Raw genomic sequence first — 19343 nt, forward strand, 5'->3', positions numbered from 1 at the left:
TGACTATCATGTTGACTTGAGCTATCAAGCCCAACTTCTCATCTTCAATTATGCAGACTCCATTTTTTTTTATAGAGATTCCATATCCCTTTTTGTTCTCAAATCTGGAACAAAAAGAACGTTAGAAATAGTTTGAATAATATTTTTTTTGGTTTGAATTGCTACATTTCCCTTTCCCATAACAAAGACTATAGAGTCATCACCGAACTTCACAACATCGCGAAAAACTTCATCTAATTCAGAGAATACAGACTTCTTTCCACTCAAATGGTTGCTGCAGCCAGTGTCTAAGTACCACAAGAATTTCTTGTGGGTTTCCTCCTTCACATGACAAGCCATCAACAAAGACATTTCTTCTTCCTTCTGAGAAAAATTGGACTGCTTTCCACCATCTCTCCTTAGATTAGTATGGCACTTTAACTTGTAGTGGCCAAACTTGTGACACTTGTAGCATTCAACTCTTGATTTGTCTGCTGACTTTAACTTGGAAGGCGTTGAATGATCGTTGTTGTTGTCATGGCCTTTTCCTCTCCCTTGAGAATCAGAATCTTCATATTTCTTATTTGAGTGTCTACCATCATTGCCACCTCTACCTCTTCCTCATTTATAACCTCCTCCCTTTGATGTCGAGACTTGTAACGCTTACTCCTCATTGTCTTACTGAATAATTTTCTTCTCATGAACCAACAAAGAACTCTGCAATTCATCAATGGACATGCTGTCAGTGTCTTTAGATTCCTTAATCAAACAAACAACATAGTTGAATTTTGTTGTCATTGAACGAAGAATCTTCTCAATGATAGTGACATCTTTCATTTGGTCACCATGAATTCTCATCTTATTTGCAATTGCCATTATCCAAGAGAAGTAATCTGTCACCGATTCTCCAGACTTCATGTGTAAAGTTTCGAAATCGCCTCGAAGTGCTTGCAGTTGTGCCCTCTTTGCCTTTTTTGTCCCCTGATACTGCTTTTTCATAGAGTCCCAAGTCTGCTTGGAAGTTTCTTTACAAAGAATGGTTTTTAGGATGGAATGATCAATTGTCTAGAAGAGATAATTCTTTACTTTGAGATCCTTCAACTTCTGCCCTGCAAGCTCCACCTTCTGTGCATCTGTCAGCACAATACCTGCTACTAGTTCTGCTACCCCAGAAACAACAATTGTCCAATATTCTTTGGACCTCAAAAAATTTTCCATGAGCACGCTCCAATGGTCATAGTGACCATCAAAGCATGGAATGGCTGGTTGCACAAAAGTTTTAGAAGCCATTGTGGAACTCTAGTTTGGCTCTGATACCACTGATGTAAAATGGAAGAAGAAAATGATAAATTTAAAAACAAGGGGAAACAAAGTTGGATTGAAAATTCTACTACTTCATTGATAAGGAAATGACCATTATATAGGCTAAAAACAAACAGTTACAAGCACAAAAATAGGCACCACTAACGTCATGCTACCACTAACATCATGCTAAACAACTCTTAGGCACCACTAACGTCATGCTACCACTAACATCATGCTAAACAACTTCTAAGGACCACTAACCTCATGCTACTACTAATATCATGCTAAACAACTCCTAGGAACCACTAACATCATACTAAACAACTTTTAGGGACCACTAACATCAAGCTACCACTAACATCATGCTAAACAACTCCTTTGCACCATTAACATCATGCTAACTTACTCCTACAAATTAGGCAGAAAATAAAACACATTTGCTGCTATTGATTTATTCAACAATGCTATTATTCTATTGGGTATTGCCATACAATCGAGATATTCTGTTCTTTTTTCAATCCTTTATATAGTGTGTTTGGATCAAGGATTTTATTGGGGAAAAGGAAAGGAAAAGAAATAAAGAGGAAATTCATTTCCACTATATTTTCTTTCTCCATGAAATACTATTAAAAGTGAAAGTTTGTTTAAATACAACTAAAAATTAAGAAAAGTCAAAAATTAATGATTCGTTAAATCAAAATTTTATTCATGAATTTGATATATTTTTCATTTTCTTTTTTAGTTTTCTTGATAACCAAACATAAAAATGGTGGATTCCTTGATATTTTCCTTTATTTTTTTTTAAATATTTTCTGAATTCCAAACTGAGTCTTAATGTCCCTAGCTACATCATCTCAAGATTTAAACTTGATATTTTTAATATGAAATTTTGCGTCAAATTATTAGTGTACGTTGTTTTAATTGTTGCTTAACAAATAATTGCACACAATTTAATGACAATGACGATCAGCAACAAACTCTTTGTCACTAAAGATGATACGGTCAAATAGAGGTAAAGGATACGAGGGATAGAGCAGCCCATTCTCCATCCTCCCTTCCCTTGGATAAGGCAGAACGCTCCAAAAGGAAGGCTCAGCTCAATTTTTTATATTAAAAAGAAAAATATATATTTTTCAATAATCTCAGTTAAGGTTTTGACGCTTTCAATTCTTAGATCAAGCTAGGTTTCTTATACAGATGGATTTAGAATGATGACATGACACCTCTCATACAGTAAAGGGAGTAGATAAAGGGCGGTAAGATTTCCCACAAAGTTTCCACCTTTCTTACCTCATTAGATTCATTCAATTGACTACTCTGTTAGATGAAAGAATATATATATAAACAGTCAAAGACTAGAAGAAGAAGAAGAAAAAGAAGAAGAGGGGCAAGGTTAAAAGAAAGAAAGATCTTATGATCTCATTAGAAAATTTCTTAGTGGGCTTTACTTGTCTAACTTGGTTTCCTCTGAAGAGGACTCTATATTGCAATAACAAAAATTAAACTTTTTATTGAATATATTTTTTTTTAACAAAAAATTAAAAGGAGTAAATTTTTTTTACTACAGTTTGAAACTTTCACATTGACGATACGAGACAACGAAGTCTAAGACTAAGAACAATAGAAAGGACGCGCAATAATAGAAAATGGATACATATCTAGTATTATGAAACTTTGGCTAGTTTGACGCCTTAATGAAGTAAATGAACTTAAAAAATAGGAAGCATGACCAGCATATAATATGATATGGTTTTAGTTTATCGATGAGGTGTGGCAACGAGATATTTAGTTTTTAAGATGGCCCTGTTGCATAAGTTGACATTGTGGTAAAGATCCATGTTCATTATCTATTTCTATTTTCTAAAGATTCACACAAAAATGCCTCTTTACTTTTAGTTCTCTAAACATTTATATAAAGAACTTTAAAAATAAGGGAAAATACTGGAAACAATGTGCTCTTCTTATAACTATTTTAAAAATAAAAAATATTTTTCATAACTGAAGAGAACCTAACTAATATATATATATATATTTCTTTTTAAGGGTCGGTTGAAAGGCGCATTCAACCTGATCTGTATAATGGAGATATGAATGGTTCACTAAACCTCAGCTACATGTGGATATAGCCAATTCCCCTTTCCAGCTTCTCAAAACCAAAACAAATATCAATGTAAAATGTAAACTCCTGTTTTCATTTCCTTGTTAGATTTCAAGTTCTCTTACCTAGCCTTTCAAGCCTTTCCTCCTTTGAGACCCTCCTTTGTCTCAGAAACCAAACAAGGGTTACATAGAATAGGAACAAAACATAGCACAGAAAAAATGCGGCTTCTCTTTTGTACATCTTCAAATCTGTGTGGTTATCATCTTCCAACACATTTTATTATTTAGAAAAAAAAAAAAAAAAGAAAGAAAATGAACCCAAAAAAGGGTAAACAGGTAGTATTGAAACAATGTACCCTAACTTAAATCATTTGAGTAATCTGATTATATTAATGCTAGCTATTACTGCAGCTATTGTTGCTGCTGTTGCTGTAAATTGACCAACTTATAGTATGGTCCATCCTTGTTCTCTAAGAGCATAGAGTGAGTCCCCTGCTCTATTATCTTCCCATCTTGTATAACTGATATTTCATCTGCATTTTTAATGGTGGACAACCTATGTGCCACCATCACAGTTGTCCTGTTCTTCATCAACCTGTCTAGAGCTTGTTGCACCACACGCTCAGACTCTACATCTAGAGCACTTGTGGCTTCGTCTAGTAGCAAGATTTTTGGGTTCTTCAAAATAGCTCGGGCAATGGCTATTCTTTGCTTCTGGCCCCCAGATAGTTGTACACCTCGCTCACCAACATTGGTTGAGTATCCCCCGGGAAGGGAACTGATGAAGCTGTGTGCATTAGCAAGCTTGGCTGCTTCAATTACCTCTCCTTCTGAGGCTCCTTCTTTTCCATAGATGATGTTTTCATAGATTGATGTTGCAAAGAGTGCCGGTTCTTGTTGGACTAGGCCAATGTGTTTTCGAAGGGATTTGAGCTTAAGTTTCTTGATGTCCTTCCCTGGCAGATTTTATGTGATCTCATTAAACAAGTTTAGGGGAAAAAATAATGAGCAACAAAATTGAACAAATCAACCTGGATTCAAATAACAAAGTCATATACAAACTACCAGGATATTCAAAGTTCTATTTTAAGGTTTGCTAAAGAAAGTTCAAAATTTTTTTTAGGAATATTCATTTCCATAAATATGAGCAACTCAAATGAAAATTGTCCAAAGAACTCACCATCAATCACCACCTTCCCAGATATTGGATCATAAAAACGAAGTATAAGAGAAAGCACTGAGCTTTTCCCAGAGCCACTTTGACCCACTAATGCCATGCTTTTGCCCAAATTCACTCTAAGATTAAAATCTTTGAAAATAACAACCTCAGGCCTCGAAGGGTAACTGAACCGGACATCTCTTAGCTCAATTATACCTTCAACTCTCGTTAGTTCTTCTCCAACATCTGCTATGACCTCAGTTTTTCGGTCCATTACTTCAAAGATTGATGCCACGATCTGGTTTCCCTTTAGAAGGTCCGGAGCCATTGCCAACGTTTCACCCATAGCTAATGCTGTGACTATCAGAACCATAAATGCCTTCATGATTGATTTAAAGCCAGAAATCTCTTTCCCCATCAAAACAGAACCATACCTACAAAAGAAGTTCAGACTGAGCATTGAAAGTTCACTGAAACAGGGTGGAAAAAAAGAATGATATAAAAGGGACTCTTCAAATAAGCCACTTAGATCTGATCTACAGTCTACACTAGAATTCTGTGTTTAAGATAAATGTAACAGCCTCCTACTCAGAATTTTCTGCAGTGTTGGGATCCATGTTCAAAGTCACCATATTGGACAATGCTGCATGGTGAGAAGCTAAACTATCAGACCCACACTTTCCAAGGCAAAGATAGCAATTTGGGAGCTAAAGATATACCATAAAGCAAGACCATAGGCTGAGAATATGAAGAACTGAGAGATGCCATAAAGTATGCCAGCAATCTGACCACGAGTGAATGAACGCCTGGAAGGCTCAACGAGCTCACCAGCATAAAGGTCTAAGACTTTTTCCTCTAAACAAAATGCAGCAACAGTTCGAATGTTACTCACAGCCTCACCAGCAAACATGTTAGCTTTGAGATATGCTTTGCTCAAGTCGCCACCATAACCTTGCATGAAGAGTTTCTGAAGCAATGTGGGAAAGAAATTAGTACATTTCTCATGGAATTTTTTTTTTTTTTCTTTCCATGTAAAACTGAAGATAGTGACGAGAGGAAAACCTCGCTGATGTGACCACTAATGATCAATGGATATGTGGCCAAGACAACAAGTGTGATCCTCCAGTTCAGAAGGAAGGCAACAATGAATGAAGTGATAACCAAGCCTACATTCTGTATGAGAATTGTGGAACGATCAACAACTATAGTTTGCAACAAAGTTGCATCAGTTTCTAGACGAGATGTAAGCATAGAACTTGTGTTGTTTGTCTCATCGAACCATCCAATCTCATTCCTCAAAATGGCTGCAACCAAATATAGGAAATTTATGGGTCTACAACAATCATTTCAAACTCCCAACTGGAGAACAATTTTTCTTTTAAACAATTTACAATTAAATGGGATACTGCACAAAAAAATTATCACTTCTTTCTTTTCAATGGAGTTGCAAAGCCAACGCAATTATGATTTGTTTTTTACCAGAAAACATCATTTCTCGCACACGAAGTGTGAGGCGTTCTCCCATGATTCCAAAGCAGAGATGCTCAATGGCATGAACGATGACAGTGACAACAGCACCCCCAGCAAAGAGGAGCGCAATTTTCTTGATTTCATGCCGTGTTGTATCCCAGTCCATGTAATATGATACAAGAGCCTGACTGACCCCAAGAGCAAACAGAGGCATCTGGGCACCAGCAATGAGTGCACCAATGGTGCCAAACACTCCGTAAATCCAGTCAGGACCCACCATGGAATATATTCTTTTTACTGAAACACGTCTGGACTCTGCAGTCTCTGCACCATCAGTACTAAATTGGCTCACAGATTCTCTGTCAGACCGAAAACTTCCACGAAAGCTCATCGTTCTATGGGATAATTCATGTGAATACTTCATACTAAAAAAAATAAAAAATAACAAAAAATTTGTCAAATTCAGGTAAAAGGATTTTTAACCAATATTCATCACATTTAGGGTGCTTAATGTGAACAGCAATAATGTACTGCAGAAAACAAATAATAAACGTGTTCACATCCTGAATGTAGCTTTGCTTAGGCTACAATTCCAAGAAGAGTATTTTTCTAGGCTTTCAATAACTTGATCACTTGTGGGATTTTATTATTAATTTTTAATATTTTATAACTCCGAGAAAGAAGGTTTCCAAGGTTAGAGCAAGGACTCCAATCAGCAACAGTAGATGAGCATGATCCTCATTACTACCATAAAACATAGCATGAACATCTGATGATACAGCCATGCATGGTCTTCAAGCCTGTAGCAGATCATTGGTGTTAACCCTATTGAGAATTGCAACTCACTCCACAATCCGTTCACAAGAGGAAAAGAAAGAAAAGACTTGTTTAGATGAGCATAAAATGATTTACAAGAGAAAATACCTGAATTTATCCAAACATCCCCTAACATCCCAATGATGAAAATGACAAAAAGAATTCCACAACCCCAAGAGAGAAAAAGATCAACACCTCCCTATCATTAAGATCATGTCGAATCACAAGAAACCTTAGAGCCATCCATAACAAGAAAGGAAGAGATAGGAGCATCAGGATGCAAAGAGAGATGGGTAATGGAGGGAAAGGCAATAGACCAGAAAATATTCCCAATCCAATTACCCTTCCAAAAATAAATTTCTACACCCATCTCCCACATTATATTGATCAAAAGGAAGAACAAAGTTACCTGCAAGATGAATTCCAACAACTTTCATGCAAAACTCTAGTTATAATATTGGCATCCCACCCATTGTCTGCAAATCAAATTTACATTTAATAACCCTGCCAAAGAGAATTAGTTTCCAAGTGGAAATCCATAACCATTTACCCACCAAAGCAATGCTTTTCGACACCAAATTTTCAAGACCCAACCAATCCTCCTTCCTAGCCAACGGCCCCTACCAACTAATCCTGAAATCACAAGATGATCCCTCTTCTCATGCACCCCTAATCAAAGAAAATCCCGCATAATGATCTCAAGCTTGTGAGCCACCCCCATTAGGATCTTAAACAATGAAACAAATTACAAAGGGATCAAGGAGATACATGCCTTAAAGTAATGAGAGATCCTAGGGAGATGAACTTGCCCTTCCACCCATCTAGAAGTTTAGATACCTTTGCTATCACCAGATCCCAGAACATATTAGACCAGGGTTGCCTTCTTAAGGGATTCTTAGATAGAACCTTCCCCCCCCCCCCCCCCTCTCCCCAAGATCCACCATTGGGCATGTGCAACTGTAAAATTATAATCTTGTTATTCTCCACCATATTGCGATATGAGATGAGTAAGATGGCAGCAACCAGCCAATTGCACATATCTACATCCGCAAGAACACATGCATGAACACTCGAGCCCAATTTGAACTCTCCCCCTTGAGCAGAAACCATCTCCCCTCATGGGAGCAAGCCCAATTCTCCAACAATTGCTCAAGTGGTCCTTACCCCTACACCCCACGTGCCTCTAATTGCATTCCACATGCCTCCAAACAAATCCTACCCACCATCATGTCTTGATCTTATTTGAATCCATCCACCATCCCTAGATGATCCTTATTGGCCTCGGTCATATACTTGGTTTTCCAACTGTTAGCACATCAAAAGAATTAACTTCACATCTCGACTTTATGATGTTGCTCGCCTAGAATTATGAATCAGTAGCCCTGATACCACTTGTTAAAGCCAGAGGAATCCTTATAAACACTTGATATATATGGGAAGGCATAACTTGACCCAAAAGCTTAAGCCTATTAGGTCTTGGGCTCAACCATGTATATAAGCACCTATCATCTACTTTGTTTTCCCAATGTTAGACAAAGTGATAAGTGGAATTCTCAACAATATTCCCCTCACAAATGAGGGGAGTGGTTAGAATTCACAAGCGAGGGGAAGATTACTAAGAATTTATTTGTGACTTTGTCCCACATTGGTAAAACTAAATAGATGATTGGTGCTTATATACATGATCGGACTCAAGGGTTTCAAGATTTAGGGTCAAGTTAGTGCCTACTGCCTACCCATATATATCAAGTGCCCATAAGGACTCCACCAATGCTAACTCTGGGTGAGCGACATTGTAAAGTCAAGGTGTGAAGTTAATTCTCCTAACGTGCTAACAGTTGAAAAATCAAGTGTGTGACAGAGGCCAATAAAGGTCATTTAGGTCTGGTGGATGGACTTGAATAGGATCAAAACGAGGGAAGTAGGATTAGTTTGGAGGCACATGGAATACAATCTGAGGCATGTAAGATGCAGAGATAAGGTCAACTTGAGCAACTATTAAAGAGGAGAGAGTGAGATACAGTTTCCACTCAAGGAGTAGAGTTCGAATTAGGCTCGAGTGTTTATGCATGTGTTCTAGCAAATGTAGACACATGGAAGAGAAGCGGCAATGAGTGGAATCCCATGATTTCGTGCCCATTCCCATGGTTAGGTAATGGCTCCCAGTTGGTTGCATTGACAAGTAATGACTTCTATCCAAGGAGGATGGCTTCCATTTAAGGGGGTCTGTTTAGAATTCACAAGTGAAGTGGAGATTGTTGAGAATTCTAATTGTGAGTGTATCCCATATTGGAAAGATAGAGCAAAAGAGGGATGTTTACATACATGGTTTGACCAAGACCCAATAAGCTTAAGCTCTTTGGTCAAGTTGGTGTTCATCCATGTATATCAAATCCACCCATGGACTCCCCAAATCCTAACATAGAAAATGTTGGCTCTCAATGCAATAAATAACTACAAAAGTGACCTGCTTTGCTTCCATTAGGAAGAACCGATGGACATTAAGTTTCCTGCAACTATAATGTCAATGACTTCCAAGAAGCATTTTTGATATCCAGTTACTCCAAATAACAAAGAACACAAATGTAACAAATTTTCCCCACAGTGAAAAAAAAACAAAAAAAATAAATAAATTGCAGATTGGGAATGAATCAGATCACCTAAGTTGCCGTCCCATGGTAGTTCCCTGGCAGGGGTGATGCTGTAAAGAAGCTGCTCCTTGGAGCTGAACAAGGGATGCATAGGCACTGTTTGGGTTTGAAATGAGCTCATCATGGTTCCCAGTCTCAACTATTTTCCCTTCTTGAACAACAGCTATCACATCTGCATTTCTAACGGTGGAAAGCCGGTGAGCAACCACCACAGTTGTTTGTCCCACCATTACACGATCTAGTGCTTCCTGCACACTCTTCTCGGACTCAGCATCAAGTGCACTAGTAGCTTCATCCAGTAGTAGTATTGATGGATTCTTCACTATTGCACGTGATATTGCAATCCTTTGCTTCTGTCCACCAGATAACTGTATGCCCCTCTCGCCAACCTGCAAATTTTACTTTTACTATGACTCCTGTACAAGAAAATTTCCCCTCAAGTTGTCGTTGGAATAAAAACAGAATATAAATTTCCAAACTTCTCTACAATTGTAATATTAAATTTCCATGCAGATCATTAGTAGATAATAATCTTTCATTTTCCAGTTCCTCGTTCACTGTTTCCATGGGTATCGAGAAGCAGATAGGTTCAACATTCTTCATAATATTAAAGAAAAGCTTTAAACGAATTAAAATTTCCCAAGAAATATACACTCGCATCACTTCGTTTTTAGGATCCACTTAGTTTCTGTCAAGGGTGGTTCAAATCTATGCTTGAGTGGTTATTTTGAGATACTTTATGTGCAGGTGCTCATGCATGCATGGGGATTGGGATTTGAGGCAGAGAGAGAGTGGATGATTAGGCTTTGTGATTGAAGCTTTATTCCTAGGATTAGGCCAAGGCTGAACCAATTTAAATCATATTTGTTATTCCATTGTCTCTTTCCCTGCATGCTGTGACCCAACAGTTTCAAAGAAGTAGAAAGAAACAAAAACAGAATTTCTAACAAATCAACCCATCTTATTGCAAAATTAAGAAAAGCAATAAACATTAAAAAGAATTAGAAACAATCTAGGAAAACATTACAAATCACTCTTCTTTGAAGCTGCTGTTTCTCATGTCCAGATTTGCATCAGCACAGTAACATTTAACTCTTTGGGAGAGTGCATAAATTCAACCATACCTGAGTTTCATATCTATCAGGAAGGTTTTTAATGAAAGAAATAGCGTCTGAAAGTTTTGCAGCACGTGTGATCTCATCAAGGGTTGCATCATATTTTCCATAGACAATGTTCTCCCTAATGCTTGTAGCAAAAAGTGCAGGCTCTTGATTAACCAACCCAATATTTTGCCTGTACCACTTGAGGTCAAGCCCCCTGATGTCATTCCCATCCAAGAGTATCTGTCCAGAAAGAGGCTCATAAAAGCGCTCGATCAAAGATATAACCGTGCTCTTTCCAGACCCACTTCTTCCCACAAGAGCCACTATCTTCCCCGAAGGAATATCAAGACAGAATTTATTGAATATAATAACATCAGGGCGAGAAGGGTAACTAAAACGTACATCCTTGAATTGAATGTGGCCCTCTATCTTGTTTAGTTTCCGACCAGTTTTAGAGCTAGTTCTGTTAGTGTTTCTCTCAATCATCTCAAAAATAGGATAGGCAGCTGCCTTTGCTCGGATAAATGCAGAGACATCTGGAGCAGCCTGCCCCAGTGACCTGAGAAGCAAAACAAGCTGGTCATGGGGTAAAAATATAGACACAAAAGCTTCAACAACAACAGCAACAACAACAAAAGCTTCACTATGAATAAATATGCTTTGGTAACAAGTCCTACAAGATATGCTTTTATTAAGCTACGAATTGAAATGAGATGTTCTATTATGCTTCATGAATGGATAAATTAATCCCCATGTGTTGGCTAGGATGTTCGTTTACTATTATGTTGATTCCTATTAGTATCTGAAGGCATAAATTTACACTCCTAGTACAACATTTTAGATCAGAGTGATTGACCCTTCCATGAATGATTGAAAATAAATAAGATGTTTTATGTTATCAAATCAAGAAAACAACGTTCTATGTTTCATCCTATCCGAAACACAATCAATTAACAATTTCGATCTCTTTGGTTGGAAAAAAATAAAATAAAATAAAACTTAAAATATGCTATTTTGAAACTTAGACATCCCATTCCAACGTATCATTCTAGTCTGGACAAGACCGTTTTGAGTCTCTCCGGATGCAAAAATTTCCTGGTATTCTTTAAGATAGGGTAAATTTTGAAATTAGAAATCAACTCTTAAGGAACTGGATCAAGTTTTGGTTACGAAGTATTCATCAAACATAATTTGACCCGTGCAACTGAATAAATCAAAGAAGGTATTCACACATCATGAAAATTAGATGAAGTGAAGAAAAGAACACACTTACAGGCCAGCAATAACAACATTGAGCATGGTGGTGAAAGATTCTCCGCCATTTGCAATGTGCTTATGAACAATAATACTAGTGAACCAAACAAGCAATGCCCAGGAAAGAAAAAGGACACAGTGCAGTGTGCCTAGTCCCAGGCCCTTGGCTAATCCTGCTTTCTTCCCATACTTGTAAGTATTCCGGAGAGCTCTTCTGTATGATTTTACTGCTCTCTCTTCTCCCGCAAATGCTTGCACCGTTCTAACATTTCCAATTACCTGACAACAAACCCCAAGTCAGAGAGAGAGAGAGAGAGAGAGAGAGAGAGAGAGAGAAGAGACCTCTTCAGCAATGTTTCCAGCCTTGACGTAGGATTTTCGAACTTGGGCAATAAGACCGGTGCCGACATAGGCGTAGACGCCGCCGGCGATGGCGATTAATGGGACGATGGACAGTGTGACCAGGCTGATTTGCCACACACTCAAAAACCCTATTGCAAACCCTGCCACAAAACGGCTCATGTAATGTATGAAGTTCCCCACCTGCATCACCATCACCCACCATTACATCTTCAGACTCCATGCATTCATACATACATGAAACATGAGACAGAGAGAGTGAGATTATAGAATAAAATTTCACTGTAAATTTGGGTAATTACCAGAAAAATCAATGAAACTGAGTAATTAACTCGACATTTGCTTTGATTAATGACTACCCAAAAGAAAAAAGCACTGAAAAAATTTAGTGCTGTGGAGACAGGGATGTTGATCACTCCATTAACTCAACCCATGTGACAAAATCGTACAAAATGTATGGTAAAACCGTACATGTGTGGGCGATTTTAGGGCTAAAGCTTAGTGCCCCAGTCCCTAGCTCCTTTACTATTTGTTTTGAGAAACAAAATAGAAAAAAAAAATACACGTAAAATAAAATTAATTATACTATTTATGTGATTCAATAATTTTATCTATGTTCAAAAAGTTGTAAGGATTTTATAGTTAAGAAGAAAACATAAAGACTGCAGCACTATAATAATACTCTCTCTCGCGCGAAACGTAATGATTTTCTCTAATCACTCAAAAAAATAATCGCTTTATATGCTACGCAAACGGTTCCAAATGGATTATAAAACAGGCCCAAAAAATTTTTCTTGGGGGCAATGGCTTGGACTACTTAGTTCATAAGTGTTGCGACTTAGGCCTCTCATTAAAAAAGAGTCTGATTCAGATGAAACGCAATTAGGTTCCATAAAACCCAACACATTAAAATACTACTCCGTTTTCTAGACAACATTTTGGCTTTCCAATTACTACTCTCTGACAACGCCTTAGGGTGTAAAAGAATGCAGTTAAATGCAGTGACCGTGTCTACATTGGGCGTAAGCCATACTCAAACAAGCTTGACCATTCATAGCATAATCATCATGGATTCCATTTTATTTGAGTTCGAGCGGTTTAAATAAGAAGTTCAAGTTTTATTGATACCATTCAGGAATCTAATCAAGGTATATTGAGCTTATAAATTAATATTACTTTATGATTAAATCAAAAATTTAATCTAGTCAAGTTAGAATTTCATATTCGTAAAATTATCAAGTTTGCATCAAGTTTTGAACCTGAATTTTTTTTCACTCAAATGAAATATAGGATCTCATTAACCCAACCCCAATATCCTCATAATCATACGAAAGTCGGAACATGATCGATAATACTATAAATGTTTTCACACCTTGAGAACTTGAATAGCTTTCCTCCATTAAACAGCAGATCTGCAATGCAATTATGCAACCCACCTAAAAGAGGCACGGTGCAGTTAATGAGAGCACTGGCAAGGAAGCCCAAAGGGTCTGCGAAGTTAATTCCTTTGGGCACTTTCTCAGGGCCCAGAGTACACACCTACATGTGCAAACATTTTACCTGTTGACTTCACTTTACCCATTTCCAAACTCAATTTCTCATTTCCTTTTCCCCTTTTTCCCTGCTTTAAATTTTTTCCACGCATTTTCCTTTTCTCAGTTGTTTGTTTATTGTTCAAAAATCTTAAGTTTCATGTAAATATATACATTTAGCCTCATGTTCTTTTTTAAACCATCTTTTCCGGAATTTAAAATTAAAAATATCCATTTTTTTAATTTCGAAAATGAGGCAAAAAGTGGGAAGGACGAATCCAAAGTCCTCACTTTTCGAAAAAGAGAAAATCAAAATTCAAACCCCAATTGGATTTACAGAGGGAAAATGAAAATGTAAATGGAAAGCTAGCTAGGTAGCCGCAAACAGAGTACCTTCTCAGAGATGGCGTCTTGAACCACGATAATGTCAGTGGTAATTGCAGAAATAACCTCGCCGGTTGAAGCTTCAGTGTCAAAAAGGCTAATATCTTGATTCAACATGCTCCTCAAATATGCCATCCTCATTTTCGCCGCTTGCCTCTCCCCACTATGCATCCAACACGCCACTTCTACACACATGCATATATTCACGTTATATACATACATACCACTAGCTACCAAAATTACCATATAATTATATTTGTATTCTAATATATTCAAGGAAATTAACTAAATACTTAATTAGTTCAGGCGGCATACCAGTCCACGACGAAAATAATATCACCACACTGAGATATACAAAATCCAATGAGTACTGCACGCAAAAAACAAAAAAAAAAAAAAAAAAAAAAAAAAAGGAATGAATCAAATTAAAGAGTTCGATTAAAAAAAACAATATGATCGATCCGCGGAATGCTCCCAAAACAAGAGACAGTTCAGATATCTAACCATACGTATTTATATAGTTAAGTGCAGTACACTTCATTTGTTCGCGGAGCTGGTTAATTAATTTGCAGATAGATGTATTTAATTATATACCTTGGCGACCTTGTGAGAAACGGAGGCAGGGAAGAGATAAGCAATTCCAATGATGTTTATCAACTTCCCGAAGAAGATGAAGAAAACGGGGACTGATGCACCGTGAATGCACGCTCCCACGGATCCTATCCCCATTAGAAAGTAGTCGTACACATCAGCAAATGCAAATAGTTTGCGGAATGCCACTTTTCTGGGTTTCTCATTATTACTCCCTTCTCCTTTCTCCGGCCTCGGCTCATGATGATCACCACCCTTTCCGGCATCGCAGTCGCCGGAAAATGGGCCTTCGTAGCTCATTTCCGCCGGTTAATTTGTGAAGTGGCACAAGAAGCAGTACCGTATAGTGGGGTGGTTAAGTTATGATAAATCAGTAAGAGAGAGAGAGAGAGAGATTTGTAAAGTGAGTGACGCGCGTGGGGATTAATATTAGGGGAAAGGGGAGGAGAGTTAATGAGAGGTGAGTGGTTGGATGGGGGAGGGAGGGGAGGGGGGCGGGGGGGATGGGGGAGGGGGTGCGGCTTTAAATGCTGGTGAATGGAAGTAGGCAGCTGGCCATACTGGACTGACTGTGTTACGAGACTTTCTCGTGAAAGTGGCTGTGGTCCTTGTGGATGGATATGCATGGTGTAATTGTCCATATAAGCATAATGGCTCCATCATGGCTAGCCCGCCGGCCCACGGGCTGGGCTGTGTCTCCACCCATGCGTCTCATCTCTCATCTACTCTTCCTTCTTCATGAATTTTAATTAGTGTTGAAGTGTTGGGGGATGGGGGCGTATACTAGTTGGAGGCCAGGAGAGGGCCGGGTGTGCATGCATGTGTGCTCCCCGTTTTAGGGTCCTACCCTACAGATTTTTTTGAGATGGAGGGCTCAGTACTGCCAAGAGTTAACTTGCATGGGATCGATGTATGATTTTTCAGAAATTCACGTTTAGATTAGGTCACCAACGAAAGCTAGATGAAAAACTTTACATTCTCTTATAATTTGTTATTTATAGTATGGCTCTTATATTTCATGGGTTTATAAACAAAGGGAGGAAAAATATGTGAATGTGTTCTTGGTGCAGAGCAGCGGCAGAGACTCGTCGACGAGTGTCCTATCCCTGTCGACGAGGAGATCTAGAGAGCAAAAACAACTCAAAGTTTCTCAAATAGTGGGAGCAGAAAAATGGGCTCGTCTACGAGTGGACAGACTAGTCGACGAGCGTCCTTCTTTGTTTCGTTGACAAATCTCTGTTCTCGTCGATGAGTAGTTCTCAGCTACGAGTAGTTTTTTTTTTTTAATTTTTAATTTTTAATTTTGAATTTGAACATTGGAGTGGTTGGGTAATTAGAGAGAAACCTTCGAGGGACTGTTATATATGTCATTCTAGGCGTGTATTGACAATGAGAGTGATCATTTGTATAGTGTATTGTGTACTTTGATATTTCATTAGTGAAATTCTTTTATCATTGCTTCTGTGAATATAGGTTTTGGCGAACCATGTAAATCTTATTGTTATACTTTTTATTTCTTGTTCACTGGTTGTGATTGATTTGCTTGTTGAGTATTTATTCCGCTGTACATCCTATATCCGATTCTTATTTACAACAAATTGGTATCAGAGCGATTGTTGTTATGGCATCGGGATCATCTTCTGCAAGATTTGACATTGTCAAATTCGATGGAATCTAAAATTTTGGTTTATGGCATAAGAGAGTCAAGGATATTCTTGTGCAACAAGGAATGACTAAGGCTTTACTTGATGTTTAATCCGAAGGAATGGATGGGGCAACATGGGAAGATTTGAAAGCAAAGGCCGCTTCTATAATACGATTGTGTTTGGCCGTCGAAGTTCTCTATCGTGAAATGGAGGAGGATTCTCCAGGGCTATATGGCGAAAGTTAGAAAGTCGATGCATGTCCAAATCACTCAATAATAAACTTTTTCTTAAGCAATGTCTTTATTGGCTTAAGATTAGTTAAAGGATCAAATTTAGATCCACATATTAATGTCTTTAATCAAATCATAAGTAATTTGATGAGAGTTGATATTAAGTTTGATGAAAATGATAAGGCGTTGATGTTGCTAAACTCCTTGCCATCGACTCATACCTATGAAAATCTAGTTACCACTCTTACGTGGGGAAAAGAGACTCTTGATCTAAAAGAGGTAACAAGTGCATTGCTGAATTTTCATCAAATGCTAAAAATATGTGATGAAGGAGAAGGACTTGTGGTGAACTATCATAATGAGTGTGGCAGTGGGAAGTTCAAAAGTGGGTCAAGTCAGAAACCCAGCAATCAATCCAAGAATAAAAAGGAAATCTAGTATTATAAATGCGGTAAAAAGGGGCACGTTAAATTGGAGTATCCGGATTGGAAGAAGGGAAATGCTGAAAAGTATGAGGGGATTTTGAAATCAGCAAATGCGGTTCAAGAAGGAGGTTTAGTTTGCAACGATGGTGATGTTCTTTCAGTTTCATCGGGGATGAATAACCTTACAGACTCTTGGATACTTAACTCGGCTTATTCTTACCATATGACTCCAAACAAGGAGTGATTCAGCACTTACAGGTTAGTAAATTCTGGTTCAGTTCTTATGTGTAATGATGTATCTTGCAAGATCATTGGCACATAAAGTGTTAAGATAAAAATGTTTGATGGTGTTGTGAGAACTTTGAACATTGTAAGGCATATACAGTAGAGACTCGAACCCCAGAATTAAATAATAAAGAAAGGAAAATTCCAACATGGAACAGCAAGCTTCGTCAACAAAGCCAATGTTCTCGTCAACGAAGGCCCTTCTGTGCTTCATCACCAAAATTCAGAGTCTCGTCGATGAAGAGATCCAGAACGTTCGGAAAATATCAGGCTTAGGGTTTTTTGACGAACGGCCTTATGTGGCTCGTCAAAGAAGGAGTCATTTCGTCAAAGAATTTGACCAGGTGGAGGGGCTATAAATAGGATCTTTGTTTGCTTCTTCATTAAGAATTCTAAAAATCTCTCTCTCTCTCTCTCTCTCTCTCTCTCTCTCTCTCTCTCTCTCTCTCTCTCTCTCTCTCTCTCTCTTCGATTGTTTTCCATTCGCTGCCCGTTTCGACGATCAGAAGATACCATAAGGATCAGGGGACAAATCTCTACTAGTCTAGTGGAGTAGATTCTAGAACTCGAGGAAAAGTTTTGGTTCAGTTTTCGAGCGTCTCGGGTCATTTCTAGGAATCAGGTGAGGGGATTATATTATGTCAGTTATGTTTAAGAGTTTTAACTGAATGGAATGTTAAAATAATTTTTTATATATTTTGTTATGGCTTTTCGAGGGTTTCCAGGCCTAGAGTTCGGTTAATCGACTTTATTTTTGAAACCAACCATGTAAATTTAGGCATGATATTTTAAAGTACTATAGCATAGGTGCTTATGAACGTCTTCACTGATTGGAAAATCGTTATTTTGAATCATAAGCTTATTTTAAAATTAACTAAAGCGGTAGGGTTGATTTTCTCCATTTCCCACATTTAGCTATATGTCTATATTTAATAAAATAACAACTTGGAGATATTCATACCCCAGTTTTAGCAACAGAAATTACTTTATCAAGCAGATGTCTTATTTATGAATTAACTGATGAAAATTATGTGGCATGAGTATAGTTTTTAATTTCCATGACATGAGCAGGTTTTGTGAAATACTGAAATGTAATGGCTATATGTCAAGATATGAGATATAAGATATGAAAAATGATATGATATGATATGCCGGTTTTTACTGAGTCATTATCCAACAGATATGTAGCAGAGATATGTATGGTTTTATGAAATGAATAATGAATACAGTTTTATACGATGTAAATTACCATATATGATAGTAGAGCCCTATTTCCAAATAAAATGATAATCATTCTAAATGTGTTTGTTGCGCACGTGGACACATCATTGGTGGTTGAAGAATGATGAACGCACATAGTTTGTAATAAGCAATGAAGCCAACCGAAAAAAAAAAAAAAAAATTCCTAAGCTATGTTAGGAAGAGTGTGATATGTAGCTTTAGTATTAGATCAAGAGGTTAGTATTTTTTTTTTATTGCGCCATGAAATCAAGGCATCTCCAAGAAAGAAGTAATAACCAATATTATATTGGCATTTGACTAGCTAGCATCATAAGATAAAGAGGAGTAATATTTTATTTTATTTTTTTGGCAAAAGAGGGTGGCACCTCCTTTCTTAATTTTATTAATAACCCTCACTTATGACAGAGGAATACCGTGGAAACAAAAGGGCACTTGGGGCTTACAAATAACTAATAAAACACTTCATGCATCAAACCAAATAAAAGAAGAAAACAATCATATACCAATACCAAGAGGAAACCAACTAAACATATCTCATATAAGTCGTACTCATCTTATCCAATATATACAAACATTTGATAACTTTAAGAAGTTGACTAATATTTGTAAACAAACTATTCCTCCCCATGGCACCTTGTCGAGTCAATGCATCTGCTACTTTATTCTCTTCTCTATAGAGATGATTTATCGAAAAATCTACACTCTCCAATACACCAATAAGTTGCTCCCAAAAATCCCACAAATACTATAAAGAGCATTTACTGGATCTTATCAAATTTACTACAATATTTGAATCACATTCAATGTCAAT

The 19343-nt window shown here is 37.5% G+C and overlaps 1 protein-coding gene across 2 annotated transcripts; it reads right to left on the bottom strand.

Moving 5' to 3' along the window:
* Positions 1 to 3590: 3590 nt before the first annotated feature.
* LOC131164302 (ABC transporter B family member 2-like) lies at positions 3591 to 15200 on the bottom strand. Of its 2 annotated transcripts, XM_058121394.1 has the most exons (12): positions 14708 to 15200; positions 14429 to 14483; positions 14123 to 14298; positions 12180 to 12380; positions 11857 to 12116; positions 10605 to 11142; positions 9490 to 9869; positions 6023 to 6438; positions 5606 to 5847; positions 5263 to 5510; positions 4565 to 4977; positions 3591 to 4340 (listed from the first exon to the last, which is right to left on the bottom strand). In XM_058121394.1, exons 1-12 carry the CDS (start codon positions 15002 to 15004, stop codon positions 3796 to 3798), a joined length of 3771 nt encoding a protein of 1256 aa, XP_057977377.1. In that variant the 5' UTR covers positions 15005 to 15200; the 3' UTR covers positions 3591 to 3795. The 2 variants fall into 2 exon arrangements, with proteins under 2 accessions (XP_057977377.1, XP_057977379.1); XM_058121396.1 differs by lacking the exons at positions 14123 to 14298; positions 14429 to 14483; positions 14708 to 15200 and adding an exon at positions 12500 to 12646.
* Between the last annotated feature and the right edge of the window lie 4143 nt (positions 15201 to 19343).

This window comes from Malania oleifera, chromosome 9 (genome assembly GCF_029873635.1).
Source record: "Malania oleifera isolate guangnan ecotype guangnan chromosome 9, ASM2987363v1, whole genome shotgun sequence".
In the NCBI taxonomy this organism is placed as follows: domain Eukaryota; kingdom Viridiplantae; phylum Streptophyta; class Magnoliopsida; order Santalales; family Ximeniaceae; genus Malania; species Malania oleifera.

Coding starts and splice junctions, on each gene's coding strand:
- LOC131164302 (XM_058121394.1), bottom strand. CDS start 15,004: ATGAGCTACGAAGGCCCATTTTCCGGCGACTGCGATGCCGGAAAGGGT. Junction 12,381..14,122: donor AAGACGCCATCTCTGAGAAG/GTACTCTGTTTG, acceptor ATGGTGATGCAG/GTGGGGAACTTCATACATTA. Junction 11,143..11,856: donor AATGTTGTTATTGCTGGCCT/GTAAGTGTGTTC, acceptor TTTGCTTCTCAG/GTCACTGGGGCAGGCTGCTC.